At 44.4% G+C, this 13518-nt stretch overlaps 1 protein-coding gene across 1 annotated transcript; it reads left to right on the top strand.

The window, feature by feature from the left end:
* Positions 1–315: 315 nt before the first annotated feature.
* Positions 316–11799, top strand: LOC126471344 (proline-rich protein 2-like). Its single transcript, XM_050099465.1, has 3 exons — positions 316–526; positions 4430–5017; positions 11762–11799. Exons 1-3 carry the CDS (start codon positions 316–318, stop codon positions 11797–11799), a joined length of 837 nt encoding a protein of 278 aa, XP_049955422.1.
* Positions 11800–13518: the final 1719 nt, after the last annotated feature.

Genomic DNA, 13518 nt, shown 5'->3' with positions numbered 1-13518 from the left:
TTTCTGTAGACACGGAGTTCACTATTGTGTGTGCTGTATCTTCGTTAATGAAGATAAGTACCGACTTTTATTTAATCCGAGTGTTTGGGTTTTCATCTTTCTGTTCACTGTTCCAGCGGACCGGTCGGCCCGCTATTAAAAGTGTGGCGGTGACTTCGTAAGCCGTTTCTACAGCGAATTGCTTGTCGCTACGAACACCGCCACAAAACTGGCGACGAGGACTTCCGAACTCGTGTGCAGGGCTGGTTCAACTTGTTTCTGGTTATACTAATTATAGCGATAAAATTTTGGGGGCTCGTTTAATTTGTGTTCACTATGTCTGCCGAATTACAACAGTTGCTCTTGTTACAGAGTCAGCAAATACAAAGTCTGGTGGAAGCAATCGCCAAACAAGCGGCTAATCCTCCAACACAAAAGGAACAAGCACAGGCAGCACCACCTTTCCGTGCTTTTGATGCATCACGAGATGAATGGCGAGAATATTTCGCGCAGTTGCAGGCGCACATGACAGTCTACAAAATCACAGGTACTGAGCGGCAGCTTTATTTAATTTCCACTGCAGGCGTGGAAGTCTATCGACTACTTTGTAAGTTGTTCCCGGAATCCAAGCCAGAAGCTTTAGACTATGACGTTGTTGTTAACAAGCTTGCTGAGTATTTCGAGTCGCGAGTTCATGTGGCAGCAGCCAGATTCAAGTTCTTTAGATTAAAGAAACTGCCTCATCAATCTAATAAACAGTGGTTAACAGATTTACGGGGCCTCACCCGTCAGTGCCGATTTAATTGTGTGTGTGGAGCTTCCTACAGTGATGTCATGTTACGAGACGCTATTACTCAAAACATTGCAGATTCTCGTATTCGTGCTGCTATCTTAAAGTTGCCTGACCCGTCATTAGAGACTGTGATGAACATCATTGAAGCCCAAGATACTTTTGACTATGCTGAGTGTGAGTTAGATCAGCCATGTATTTCTCAAATTGCCTGTGCTAAGCATGTCACGCCCGCGGCCCCACCGGCAGAGTCAGACTGTAAACACTAGCCGGCCGCGTCATGTTAAACACATTCGTCAGCCGCGTATGCGAAATGATAGAGTTAAGTCTTGCCCTAAGTGTGTTCTTGCTCATCCTCGTGAACGTTGCCCGTTAAGAAACGCGGTTTGTCACTTTTGTCAAAGGAAAGGACACATCCAGACTGTTTGTTTGCGTAAACGCAAGAACAATTCTAGTGCTGCCCAGCCCATGGATATTCATGTTCTTCAAAGCCAGCCCGCCCAGAAGGTCGCGTTTAAAGACTCTTCCACGGTTCGTGTGGGTAATAAACTTGTTCGGAATAAGCCACCCACCCAGCCCTCTGCTATGCGACCCAAGCGTAATTCAAACGCTGTAAAAAGTAATGTACAGACTGCAAGTGTCGCGGGAGTTGTTGTTCCACCCGCCCAACCCACGAGTTGTCGTAAGCAGCGAACACTCGCTAAACGCGCTGATTTTGTGTCTTCCGCCTCCACTGCACCGATCCAGAGACAGTGTAATAAACTATTTGTGAAGCTACGCATCCAGGATAAGACCTTCAATTTTCAATTAGACACTGGTGCGTCTGTGACTCTCATAAATAGTGCTACGTATGCGGCTATCGGCCGCCCTAAACTTTCAGCGGCAAAACATTCTTTGGCTACTTATAGTGGCGAACACATTCCCGTGTTAGGTGTATGTAGCGTGCCAGCCACATTCCGTGGCAATACAAAAACAGTTTCATTCACAGTGCTCCGCGCTACAGACAGTGTAAACATTTTCGGATTAGACTGTTTTGACTTGTTTGGCCTGTCAATCCAAGACAATGTGTTGCAAATTAATTCTGTTGTTGTTCCTCAAGACAGCATAACCGATTTGTGTAAACGATACAGTGACATATTTAAAGACGAACTAGGTTGTGCTGCGAACTTTGCCGCTCATATTACGTTAAAAGATAATGCTCAGCCTCGATTTTTTCGTGCTCGTCCAGTGCCTCACGCCCTCCGGGCACCTGTAGAAGATGAACTTCGTCGTTGGTAAAACAACGGTGTTATTCAACCCGTTTCAGCGAGCCAGTGGGCTTCTCCCTTAGTTATTATAAAGAAACCGTCCGGCAAGTTACGTTTGTGTGCTGATTTTAAGTCGACAGTTAATCCTCAGACTGTCATTGATTCTTTTCCTTTGCCTAGACCGGACGAGCTGATGAATAAGTTAGGGGAAGCTCGTTTCTTTTCCAAAATTGATCTCCGTGAAGCATATTTGCAATTGCCCCTCGACGAGCAATCACAACAGTATTTTGTCATAAACACGTCGTTGGGGTTGTTCCGTTTTCTGCGTTTGCCTTTTGGTTGTGCGTCAGCTCCAGCTGTTTTTCAGCGTTTTTTGTCACAACTTCTGGCTAATGTGCCATCGTGTTGCAACTATTTAGACGATATTGTTGTGTCCGGTCGGACGCCTGCTGAACATTTCAGTAATTTGGAGTGTTTGTTTAAAGTGTTGTCTCAGGCAGGCCTACGTTGCAACATCGATAAATGTTCATTTTTCCTTACGGAGATGGAGTATCTGGGACATGTTATTAATGCTCAAGGCATTCATCCCTCCCAGTCACATTTAGCAGCTATTCGTGATTTGCCCGCCCCTCGCAATCTGCATGAATTGCAAGCAGTTCTTGGCAAATTGACGTATTATATTAGGTTTATACCTAATGCATCACAGATTGCTGCACCGTTGCATCGTCTCCGCCGTAAGAATGTTCCGTTTGTGTGGTCAGCTGATTGCCAATCAGCCTTTCAGCAGCTTAAAGAGGCTTTATTGAATGATCGTTGTCTGGTCCGTTACGACCCTAACAAGCCTCTGGTGTTAGCTTGTGATGCCTCTTCTTTCGGCCTCGGTGCTGTGTTGTCTCACCGAGTCGGTAACACCGAACGTCCTATTGCGTTCGCATCTAAATTGCTAAACAAAGCTCAGTGTAATTATAGCCAATTGGACAAGGAAGCGTTGGCTATTGTGTTCGGTGTCACAAAATTCCATCACTACCTCTATGGTAGACCATTCTATTTAGTAACAGATCACAAGCCCCTGACGTCACTGTTTCATCCGTCTAAACCAGTTCCTCAGCGGACAGCTTAGAGACTACAACGTTGGGCTCTTTTGTTATCACAATACCAGTATGAGATACTGTATCGCCCTACTGCTCAGCATGCAAACGCTGACGCGCTTTCTAGATTGCCGATTGCTGCGGATGATGTCTTCGATTCCTCTGAAGACTCTTGCCATCAGATTGACGCCGATGAGCATCAATCCCTCCGGGATTTTCCGATTGATTATCGTCAGGTGGCACGTGAGACAGCTACGGATCCTCATCTGAGTTTACTAGTACGTTTTGTTCAACGTGGTTGGCCGTCCAAGGCAAAGGACATATCGGATCCTGTGGTTCGTCGCTATTATCCGCAACGTCATCTGTTATCTGTTTCGCACGGAGTTTTCCTGTTACGCACCGAGAATGACCAGCTTCGTGTAGTGGTTCCCCAAGTGCTCCAATCCAAGGTCCTCGACCTGTTGCATAAAGGTCATTGGGGAGTGGTCCGCACCAAGCAGCTTGCCCGCCGTCATTGTACATGGATCGGCATTGATAAGCAGATTACGCAGATGTCTACAGATTGTTCGACGTGTGCCGAACACCAAGCTGCTCCGCCTCAACGCTATTTTGAGTGCGCACGCCCTGCCGGTCCCTGGCAGCGAGTACATATTGATTTCGCTGGTCCATATTGGAATTCTCGTTGGCTCATCGTGATAGATGCATTTAGTAATTTTCCGTTTGTTGTGCCCATGCAGTCTACAACGTCTGCACAAACTATCCAGGCGTTGACTTCAATTTCTTGTATTGAGGGTCTTCCAGAAGTTTTAGTGTCTGACAATGGTCCACAATTTACCTCTGCTGAATTTGAAAGTTTTTGTTCTGCCAATGGCATTCGCCATGTTCTTACTCCGCCGTTCCACCCTCAATCGAATGGTGCAGCGGAACGTTTTGTACGCACTTTCAAGGAACATATGGACCGCCTTCGTGCTACGCACTCTCGTCAGCAGGCCCTCATCACGTTCCTATCGTCGTACCGGACCACGCCACGCGACGGCCCCTCGCCTGCGGAGCTTCTCCACGGCCGTCGTCATCGCACCCTACTACGGTTGTTGCACCCCCCGGATCGACGCGCCGCTTCTGAGCATCGCACGCGTTTTCAGCGCAACGACGCCGTTTTTTTCAGAGTTTATCACGGTCGCCGTCGTTGGGAACGTGGTACCGTCCTACGTGTCCAGGGTCGCGGTTTTTATACTGTTCAAGGTGCTACTGGGGTGCACCGGAGGCATCAGAACCAGTTGCGCCGCGCTGGCGCCCGGATTCTGCCGCTCGTTCTTTGTTCACAGATTTGGTCCGCGGCGGGTTCCAGCCGCGCCTTCCGACTTCGCTGCCGCCCCCAGGGCAGCAGCAGCAGCCGTCGCCGCTACCACGCCGACAGCCCGTCCCGTTGATGCCTCCCGCGCAGCTTCATCCGGGAGCGCCCCAGGTAGTCGCTCCGGCGCCTGCGGTCCCTCTTCAGTCGCCACCGCCTTCGGAGCTGATGGACGTCGACCCCTCAGCCGGGCCGCCGTCCCAAGCGGTGGCTGTGCAGCCTGTCCTGCAGCCGCTTTCCTTGGGCACCCCCAAGGAGTCTGACACCGCAGCGCCTTGTCCGGCGCCCACTCAGCAGCCGTCGACGCAGCGTCAGGAGACGCTGCCTCTCGTCGTGGGTCCCGACGCCCCGTCGCGTCCAGTACCAGAAGCTGCGCCCGTGGTCACAGGCGTGCACCCTGACCTCGGTTTTCAGTCGGTGTTTCCCGAGGCCCCGCGCAGCCAATGCTGGGGTGCGGACCGGGGACTGCCACCGACAAGTCTCCGCCCCGGTCTCTTCTGCTACGCCTGCGGCCAGACCCCTCCCCCGCCGTCGACGCTCGCCACGTCATTATTCAACGACGGTGCGGCGATTTGGGGGGGAGGAGTGTTATATCCTTGCCAGTAATGCCACCCGAGCCCGCTGCCAAAAGGTTGGCAGCATCAAGGTCCGGACGCCATCCGCATAAGCAGCGCCAGGGAGACAGGAAATCGCCGCAAGTCTGCGCGCGCCACCGCTGGCTTCTGGCTTCTTAAGCGCTGCAGTCGCGAGCGCTAGAACAGTTCTGTATTCGCCGCTCAGTTGTATACTCGCCACCGAATTGTGTACTTGCTAGTGAGTCGTGGGTTCATCGCAGCAGAGTTGTTGTTTGTCGTCAGCTGACGCTGACCTAGCCGCTCCGACTCGAACTAGACAGATTTCTGTAGACACGGAGTTCACTATTGTGTGTGCTGTATCTTCGTTAATGAAGATAAGTACCGACTTTTATTTAATCCGAGTGTTTGGGTTTTCATCTTTCTGTTCACTGTTCCAGCGGACCGGTCGGCCCGCTATTAAAAGTGTGGCGGTGACTTCGTAAGCCGTTTCTACAGGGAATTGCTTGTCGCTACGAACACCGCCACAAAAGTAAGCAATGTTTTGAACTTTTTTTTTTGGTTCGTATCGTTATGTTAAAGAGACTGTGAGCAACTTTTGAAATGAATATTATTATTTATGTTAGATTTCAAATAATGTGGTAATCAAAGGAAAGTGTATTTAATGTTAAAACTATTGTAAGATGTAAAAATTGTAATTAATACACTAGGTCCATACGTAGGTAACGCATTAGGATATGTGTAGTAGAAAACCTGTGGTGAATACCCTACCTGTAGGGGAGTGGGAAAAGGTGGAGGCAGGCGAGGCGGGAAAACGCACACTGGCGCGGTTCGGCACAACGGGCACAGTATTACAGTCGGAGGCGAGCAACAGTCGGAGTTGGGCATCCTTCGGAAGTACACGTACTGTACCGAGGAGGCTACCCAGGGAAAGTGGATTCCATTGAGCCTCGGATGAACCGATTCCGACGACTACTTGGCATGGCTATATTCTGAGGCACAAAGTTGGAAATATAACGACGCTAAGAAGAAGGAAAGTGCCGCTGCAGTGAGAGCCTTAGCCGTGCTTGCATGTGTGCCGTGCTTCTCGCTATCTCGCTGCCCGCCATCCGCCGCACCGACTTGCACAGCTCAAACATTTATTTCATCTTTAGAAGTGTATCTGTGTGGACCAGTGTCGAAAATGTTTCTGACTGTTCAATAATAACGTGACTTTTACCAGCATTGCCTTAGCCGTGACTTATCCTGATCACTGACCTAGACAGGGTACTTACCTCGTATTGTGCAACCCGAGTATCCTGAACTGAAAGTTTAATGTTAATGTTAATGAAAATTATCAGCAGATTAATCTATGCCATAAAGGAGTCTAAAGTTCTGTGTGTTGTTGCAAATGTTGGTAAAGAACAAAAGCATGACTAAATTGGAAGAGAGTTTTTTGAATTGAGTTAGCGATGTTATTTAATTAATTTGAGACAGAAATAATGACAGTTAAATTATCCAGAAGTAAGACAAACGAGTAGTTATCCATAGATTGATAATTTTGAGTGTTAATTTGCCTTCAGTACTTAATAGTTTCAGTTTAACGACCATAACAGTTTCAGGGTCCCCCCCCCCCCCTTCTCTTGTGCATTCTTTCAAACCTTGAAATGTGTTGATCAGATATGACCAGTAAAGCTAAGTCTATATTAATCCTAAGTGTACTAGGGTTTTTCCATCATTAATAGTGATATTGTGTGTGTACTTTCAAGATTGTCGATGCTAGGGCAATCTATGCCTGATTTCAGTCTGCTCAACATACAAAATGCAGTTCGTAGTAATCATTACTGTGTGGTGTTGTGTAAATTTAGCTCGTCCAAATTAATACAAAAGGAGAAAACTTTAGTTCAGTGGATTTTTTTTGGTTCCAAACTTTGTCATATAACGCAACGTTACTACGTGTAGTTATGCTTGTACATGCACCCACTTGTAGAAGGAAAAACTCACTCATTGCGTAAGTAGGCTGGCGATCGAATTATTAATAATAGGTAGCATCTACTGTGCGTACTTCTTGTCCATGCGAAAGAGTAATTATACTTTACATTTGCTTGATGCATCACTGTAGTTATTGACTGAGTATAAGTGCCGATCTTGCTTCCATTAGGTACACGCGGTCAACTAATGTACTAAAATCCTTGTTTATAAGGTGAAGCCCGTGAACTTATTGCAGTACAGGCTTTATAGAGCTAACGTACGTCCGAGCAGGGCGGTAGCGTTACAAGTGGCTTCCCGGTGACAGGACATCCAGCTGTTGTCGGTTACAAATTAATGTAAATACCGAACAGTGGATGTTCAGTGGCACGAATTGCAATAAAAGTCAGTAAAATAAACTGCAGTGTGAGTCAAGTATAATAGTGTGGTATAGTTGGCATTCAATATGGACAGGAACGTAGGCAGGGTAGATGCGCAAAGTGAAAGGGAGAATGCGTCTGGCAGTAGCCAGAGTTTACGCGGCCAGATAACAGATGGCGTTAGCGGAAGACAATTGGCGTACTTACAATACCACGAACACGTCAACGAACAGGTTGAAATGTCGAGATCGTCTCGAATACAGCAAGGGACAAAACAGAAAGAAGAGGGTGACTTGTAGATGATAGTGGGTACGTGAACGAATCCACTGACATATTTGATTCATCACTGATAAAGAAAGAACCGAAAGAAACGTTAGAAGTAGGATCGGAACACACCGATTCCGTAGAACAAAACAGTGTGAAAATTTTAAACATGAACGATTGATTTGAACAATTAACCAAACAAATTGCAGGACAGAGTGAGCAGCTCAAAATACAGAACGAGCAGCTTAAAACGCACGTTGACGAGCAGCTCAAAACACAGAATGAGCAGCTTAAAACATACGTTGACGAGCAACTCAAAACACAGGTGGATCAAATTAAAGCACAGGTCGAAGGACAGGGAATTAAAATTTGTAAACTAATAGAACAGGTAGAACAAAAAGTGTGTAATTTAAGTTCTGTGGTAAATACACTGAAACTTGAAATTGATACCATTAACAGAAATATGGATACTATGCAGGAGGAAATTGGAAACATTAATAGTAGATTCGATGTTGAAATTCTCAACATCCAAGAGAAAGTAGAACCTCTGGTTGAAACTAAGGTAGACGAAAAAGTTTTCGGTCTTAAAACTGAGATCGTAAACGAATGTCAACACGGGATATCGCAATTGAAAAAGGTAGTTTTAGACACTGAAAGGGATTTAAGTAAAAAAGTATCCGGATGTGTTCAAAATTGTAAACAAAATACTACGAAAATTCAAGGCAGAATTTTCGATCTGGAGAGCAAAATTAAAGAGAGGTGTGGTGTTGTCTGTAATGGCACACCAATTACGAAGCTGTTAGAAGGCGAGGAACGCTTCGATCCAGCCAAGAAACATAACGGGTGGCATCTGTTAGATTTTATCAAAAATTGCGAGAGAGTATTTCCTGAGCACTTGTCAGATCAGGAAATGATAAATGTAGTAATTAGCACCTTAGCAGGTGACGCTACCCGCTGGGGCATAAATTTAAATACCGAACGAATGACGTTCGAAGAATTTAGGCAGAGATTTACGGAAGAATATTGGTCTGAACAAAAGCAGGACCATTTATGGCGGGAGTTCATCATGGCCAAACAGCATGATAACAGGGGCAGGAATTCTTTGAAAGATTTCTGCGAGCATTGGTACCGGAAATTGACGCATTTAAGAGGCCGAAGATCAGATTCAGGAATTATCTGGGAGTTACAGAAAAAGCTTCCAGAAGATTCAAAGAGGTATGTAGGAAGCAATCATCGCAGCTTCCAAGCATTTCTCGAAAGAGTCGAAGACGAAGATCATTGGCGCGAAAGTCGAGTAATGTGAGTTTCAGATCACCAATTGTACTGTAACTGTAAAAGTGTATGGAGAAAAGGACTGAAAAGAAAGGATAAATGCTATCAGCCAGATAAAAGATGGGACTGTCAAAAATGAAAATGGGCAGTGTATGAACCATAATATGAAGGACTGCCAAATACCAATGAGGGCAGATAAATAATCGATGGAAAATTGTAAATGTGATCCAGGAGATGTGACAATATGAAGTGAAAAGGACTGCCCAAATCCGCATAATAGGCAGCAAATATGTGTAGTTAATTTTCTGAATATATGTGTGTGTGTTTTGTTTAGTAAGTAAGAAAATGGACTGCTATTCAAAACAAGCAGCTACAAATTATCTTATTGTGTATACAAAATATGCAATTGTTTTTGTAGTTATATGTTTGTATTCCAGAATCTTAAATTATTTCTTTGAGAAATTTAGAAAAAATGATTAAACTGCTATTTTAGTGATGTTATGATGGGAAGTTGGACTGTGCAAAAGGCACTTGAGTAAATGACAAGTAATTATTCTTGATGTGTTAAAAAAGTGTAAACCTATATACAGTGAGTAAAAGGAAATATGTAGTGTAAATCTTTTTGGACAATTAAGTAAAGATTCGGAACCACTGTATAATTGTAAGATTTAGTGTTCCCATAAAATTTGGACTTCAGAAAATTTTCTGGAAACAGGGGCATGTGTAACGACAACTTTACATATAATAATTTTTTTCTTTATGAATTTAGATAAATTAATGTAAGCAATGATTTGAACTTTTTTTTTGGTTCGTATCGTTATGTTAAAGAGACTGTGAGCAACTTTTGAAACCAATATTATTATTTATGTTAGATTTCAAATTATGTGGTAATCAAAGGAAAGCGTATTTAATGTTAAAACTATTGTAAGATGTGAAAATTGTAATTTATACACTTGGTCCATACGTAGGTAATGCATTAGGATATGTGTAGTAGAAAACCTGTGGTGAATACCCTACCTGTAGGGGAGCGGGAAAAGGTGGAGGCAGGCGAGGCGGGAAAACACACACTGCCGCGGTTCGGCGCAACGGGCACAGTATTACAGTCGGAGGCGAGCAACAGTCGGAGTTGGGCATCCTTCGGAAGTACACGTACTGTACCGAGGAGGCTACCCAGGGAAAGTGGATTCCATTGAGCCTCGGATGAACCGATTCCAACGACTACTTGGCATGGCTATATTCTGAGGCACAAAGTTGGAAATATAACGACGCTAAGAAGAAGGAAAGTGCCGCTGCAGTGAGAGCCTTAGCCGTGGTTGCATGTGTGCCGTGCTTCTCGCTATCACGCTGCCCGCCATCCGCCGCACCGACTTGCACAGCTCAAACATTTATTTCATCTTTAGAAGTGTATCTGTGTGGACCAGTGTCGAAAATGTTTCTGACTGTTCAATAATAACGTGACTTTTACCAGCATTGCCTTAGCCGTGACTTATCCTGATCACTGACCTAGACAGGGTCCTTACCTCGTATTGTGCAACCCGAGTATCCTGAACTGAAAGTTTAATGTTAGTGTTAATGAAAATTATCAGCAGATTAATCTATGCCATAAAGGAGTCTAAAGTTCTGTGTGTTGTTGCAAATGTTGGTAAAGAACAAAAGCATGACTAAATTGGAAGAGAGTTTTTTGAATTGAGTTAGCGATGTTATTTAATTAATTTGAGACAGAAATAATGACAGTTAAATTATCCAGAAGTAAGACCAAAGAGTAGTTATCCATAGATTGATTATTTTGAGTGTTAATTTGCCTTCAGTACTTAATAGTTTCAGTTTAACAACAATAACAGTTTCAGGGTCCCCCCCCCCCCCCCCTCCTCTTGACCAGTCTTTCAAACCTTGAAATGTGTTGATCACATTTGACCAGTAAAGCTAAGTCTCTATTAATCCTAAGTGTATTAGTGTTTTTCCATCATTAATACTGATATTGTGTGTGTATTTTCAAGATTGTCGATGCTAGGGCAATCTATGCCCGATTTCAGTCTGCCCAACATACAAAATGCAGTTCGTAGTAATCATTACTGTGTGGTGTTGTGTAAATTTAGCTCGTCCAAATTAATACAAAAGGAGAAAACTTTAGTTCAGTGGATTTTTTTTGGTTCCAAACTTTGCCAAATAACGCCACGTTACTACGTGTAGTTATGCTTGTACATGCACCCACTTGTAGAAGGAAAAACTCACTCATTGCCTAAGTAGGCTGGCGACCGAATTATTAATAATAGGTAGCATCTACTGTGCGTACTTCTTGTCCATGCGAAAGAGTAATTATACTTTACATTTGCTTGATGCATCACTGTAGTTATTGACTGAGTATAAGTCCGATCTTGCTTCTGTTAGGTACACGCGGTCAACTAATGTACTAAAATCCGTGTTTATAAGGTGAACCCCGTGAACGTATTGCAGTACAGGCTTTATAGAGCTAACGTACGTCCGAGCAGGGTGGTAGCGTTACCAGTCATAATGATTTCAGCCAGTTGCTCATCCAAATACACATTTTTTAATGTTTCTGTTGCCAGGGGTTTCCTGACTATGAAGATGTTATACTACTGGTGACGAGGAATTAACTACCTTAAGAGAGTCATAGTGATTCCTGCCAGTTGCTCACCCAGATACACTTCTTTTAGATCCTCTAGCCAGTCTGCCTGAAGCGATAAACCACTAGTTGTGTATCTTAAGTGAAACAACTTTACTGTTGCCAGGGATTTCCTGACTTTGTACATGTCATTCTACTGGTGACGAGGCATTGGCTACCTTAACAGAGTCTAAGTGATTCCCGCCTGTTGTTAACCCAAATACTCAATTTTTTCATACTGTTTCCAGTCTGCCTGAAGCGATACGCCACTAGTTGTGTATCTTAAGAGGAACATCGTTACCCTTGCCAGGGGTTTTTGAAGTTCCTGATGTGATACTCGCTATTGACGAGGCCGTGGCTACCTTAAGTGAGTCATAGTGATTCCTGACAGTTGCTCACCCAAATACACATTATTTTGATACTGTGGCCAGTCTGCCCGAAGCGATACGCATCTAGTTGTGTATCTTAAGAGGAACATAGTTACCCTTGCCAGGGGTTTTTGAAGTTCCTGATGTGATTCTCGTTAGTGACGGGGCCTTGGCTACCTTAAGAGAGTCACATTGATTCCTGATAGTTGCTCACCCAAATACACATTTGATTGATACTGTGGCCAGTTTGCCTGAAGTGATACCCTAGTTGTTGTGTATCTTAAGAGAAAGAACGTTATTCTTGCCAGGGGTTTCTTGACTTTGAACATGTGATTCTACTGGATACGGGCATTTATTACCTTATGAGAGTCTTCGTGATTTCTACCAGGTGCTCACCGATTTACCCATTACTTAAATGCTGTTGCCAGTTTGCCTGAAGCGATACACCACTAGTTGTGTATTTTAAGACGAACATCGTTACTCCTGCCAGGGGTTTCTTGAAGTTTCTGATGTGATTATGATGGTGACGAGGCATTGGCTACCTTAAGAGAGTGATAATGATTTCTGCCAGTTGCTCATCCAAATACACATTTTTTAAATGCTGTAGCCAGTCTGCCTGCAGCGATATGCTACTACATGCGTATCTTAAGAGAAACATCGTTACTCTTGCCAACGGTTTCTTGAAGTTCCTGATGTGATTCTCGTTGGTGACGAAGCCTTGGCTACCTTAAGAGAGTCATAGTGATTCCTGACAGTTGCTCACCCAAATACACACTATTTTGATACTGTGGCCAATCTGCCTGAAGTGATACGCCACTTGTTGTGTTTATTAAGAGGAACATTGTTACACTTGCCAGTGGTTTTTGAAGTTCCTGATGTGATTCTCGCTAGTGACGAAGCCTTGGCTACCTTAAGAGAGTCATAGTGATTCCTGACAGTTGCTCACCCAAATACACATTATTTTGATACTGTGGCCAGTCTGCCTGAAGCGATACGCCACTAGTTGTGTATCTTAAGAGAAACATCGTTATGTCTGCCAGGGCCTTCTTGAAGTTGCTGATGTGATTATGACAGTGACGAGGCATTGGCTACCTTAAGAGAGTCACAGTGATTCCCGACAGTTTTTCACCCAAATAGACATTTTTTAGATACTGAGCCCAGTCTGCCTGAAACGAAACACCACCAGATGCTTATCTTAACTGAAACATAGTTTCTCTTTCCAGGGGTTTCTTGACAATGTAGATGTGATTCTACTGGTGACGAGGCATTGTTTTCCTTAAGAGGGTCATAGTGATTCCTGACAGTTGCTCACCCAAATACACAATATTTTGATACCGTGGCCAGTCTGCCTGAAGCGATACGCCACTAGTTGTGTATCTTAAGAGAAACATCGTTACTCTTACCAGCGGTTTCTTGAAGTTGCTGATGTGATTCTTCCTGGTAAAGAGACATTCGCTACCTTATAAGAGTAACGGTGATTACTGCCAGTTGCTCACCCAAATACACATTTGATAGATACTGTGGCCAGTCTGCCTGAAGCGATACGCCACTAGTCGTGTATCTTAACAGAAACATCGTTACCCTTGCCTGGGGTTTCTTGAAGTTCCTGATGTGGTTCTCGCTGGTGACGAGGCCTT

This window comes from Schistocerca serialis, chromosome 3, assembly GCF_023864345.2.
Source record: "Schistocerca serialis cubense isolate TAMUIC-IGC-003099 chromosome 3, iqSchSeri2.2, whole genome shotgun sequence".
Lineage (NCBI taxonomy): Eukaryota > Metazoa > Arthropoda > Insecta > Orthoptera > Acrididae > Schistocerca > Schistocerca serialis.
The sequence above is the reverse complement of the archived record's forward strand: the minus strand, read 5'-3'. Positions and strand labels throughout refer to the sequence as shown.

Bases quoted from the DNA above. Each gene is read 5' to 3' on its own strand.
- LOC126471344 (XM_050099465.1), top strand. From the start codon at position 316: ATGTCTGCCGAATTACAACAGTTGCTCTTGTTACAGAGTCAGCAAATA. The intron at 527-4,429 runs GTACTGAGCGGC...CTTTGTTCACAG, and splicing joins GACAGTCTACAAAATCACAG to ATTTGGTCCGCGGCGGGTTC. The intron at 5,018-11,761 runs GTGCGGCGATTT...TACTGTTTCCAG, and splicing joins CACGTCATTATTCAACGACG to TCTGCCTGAAGCGATACGCC.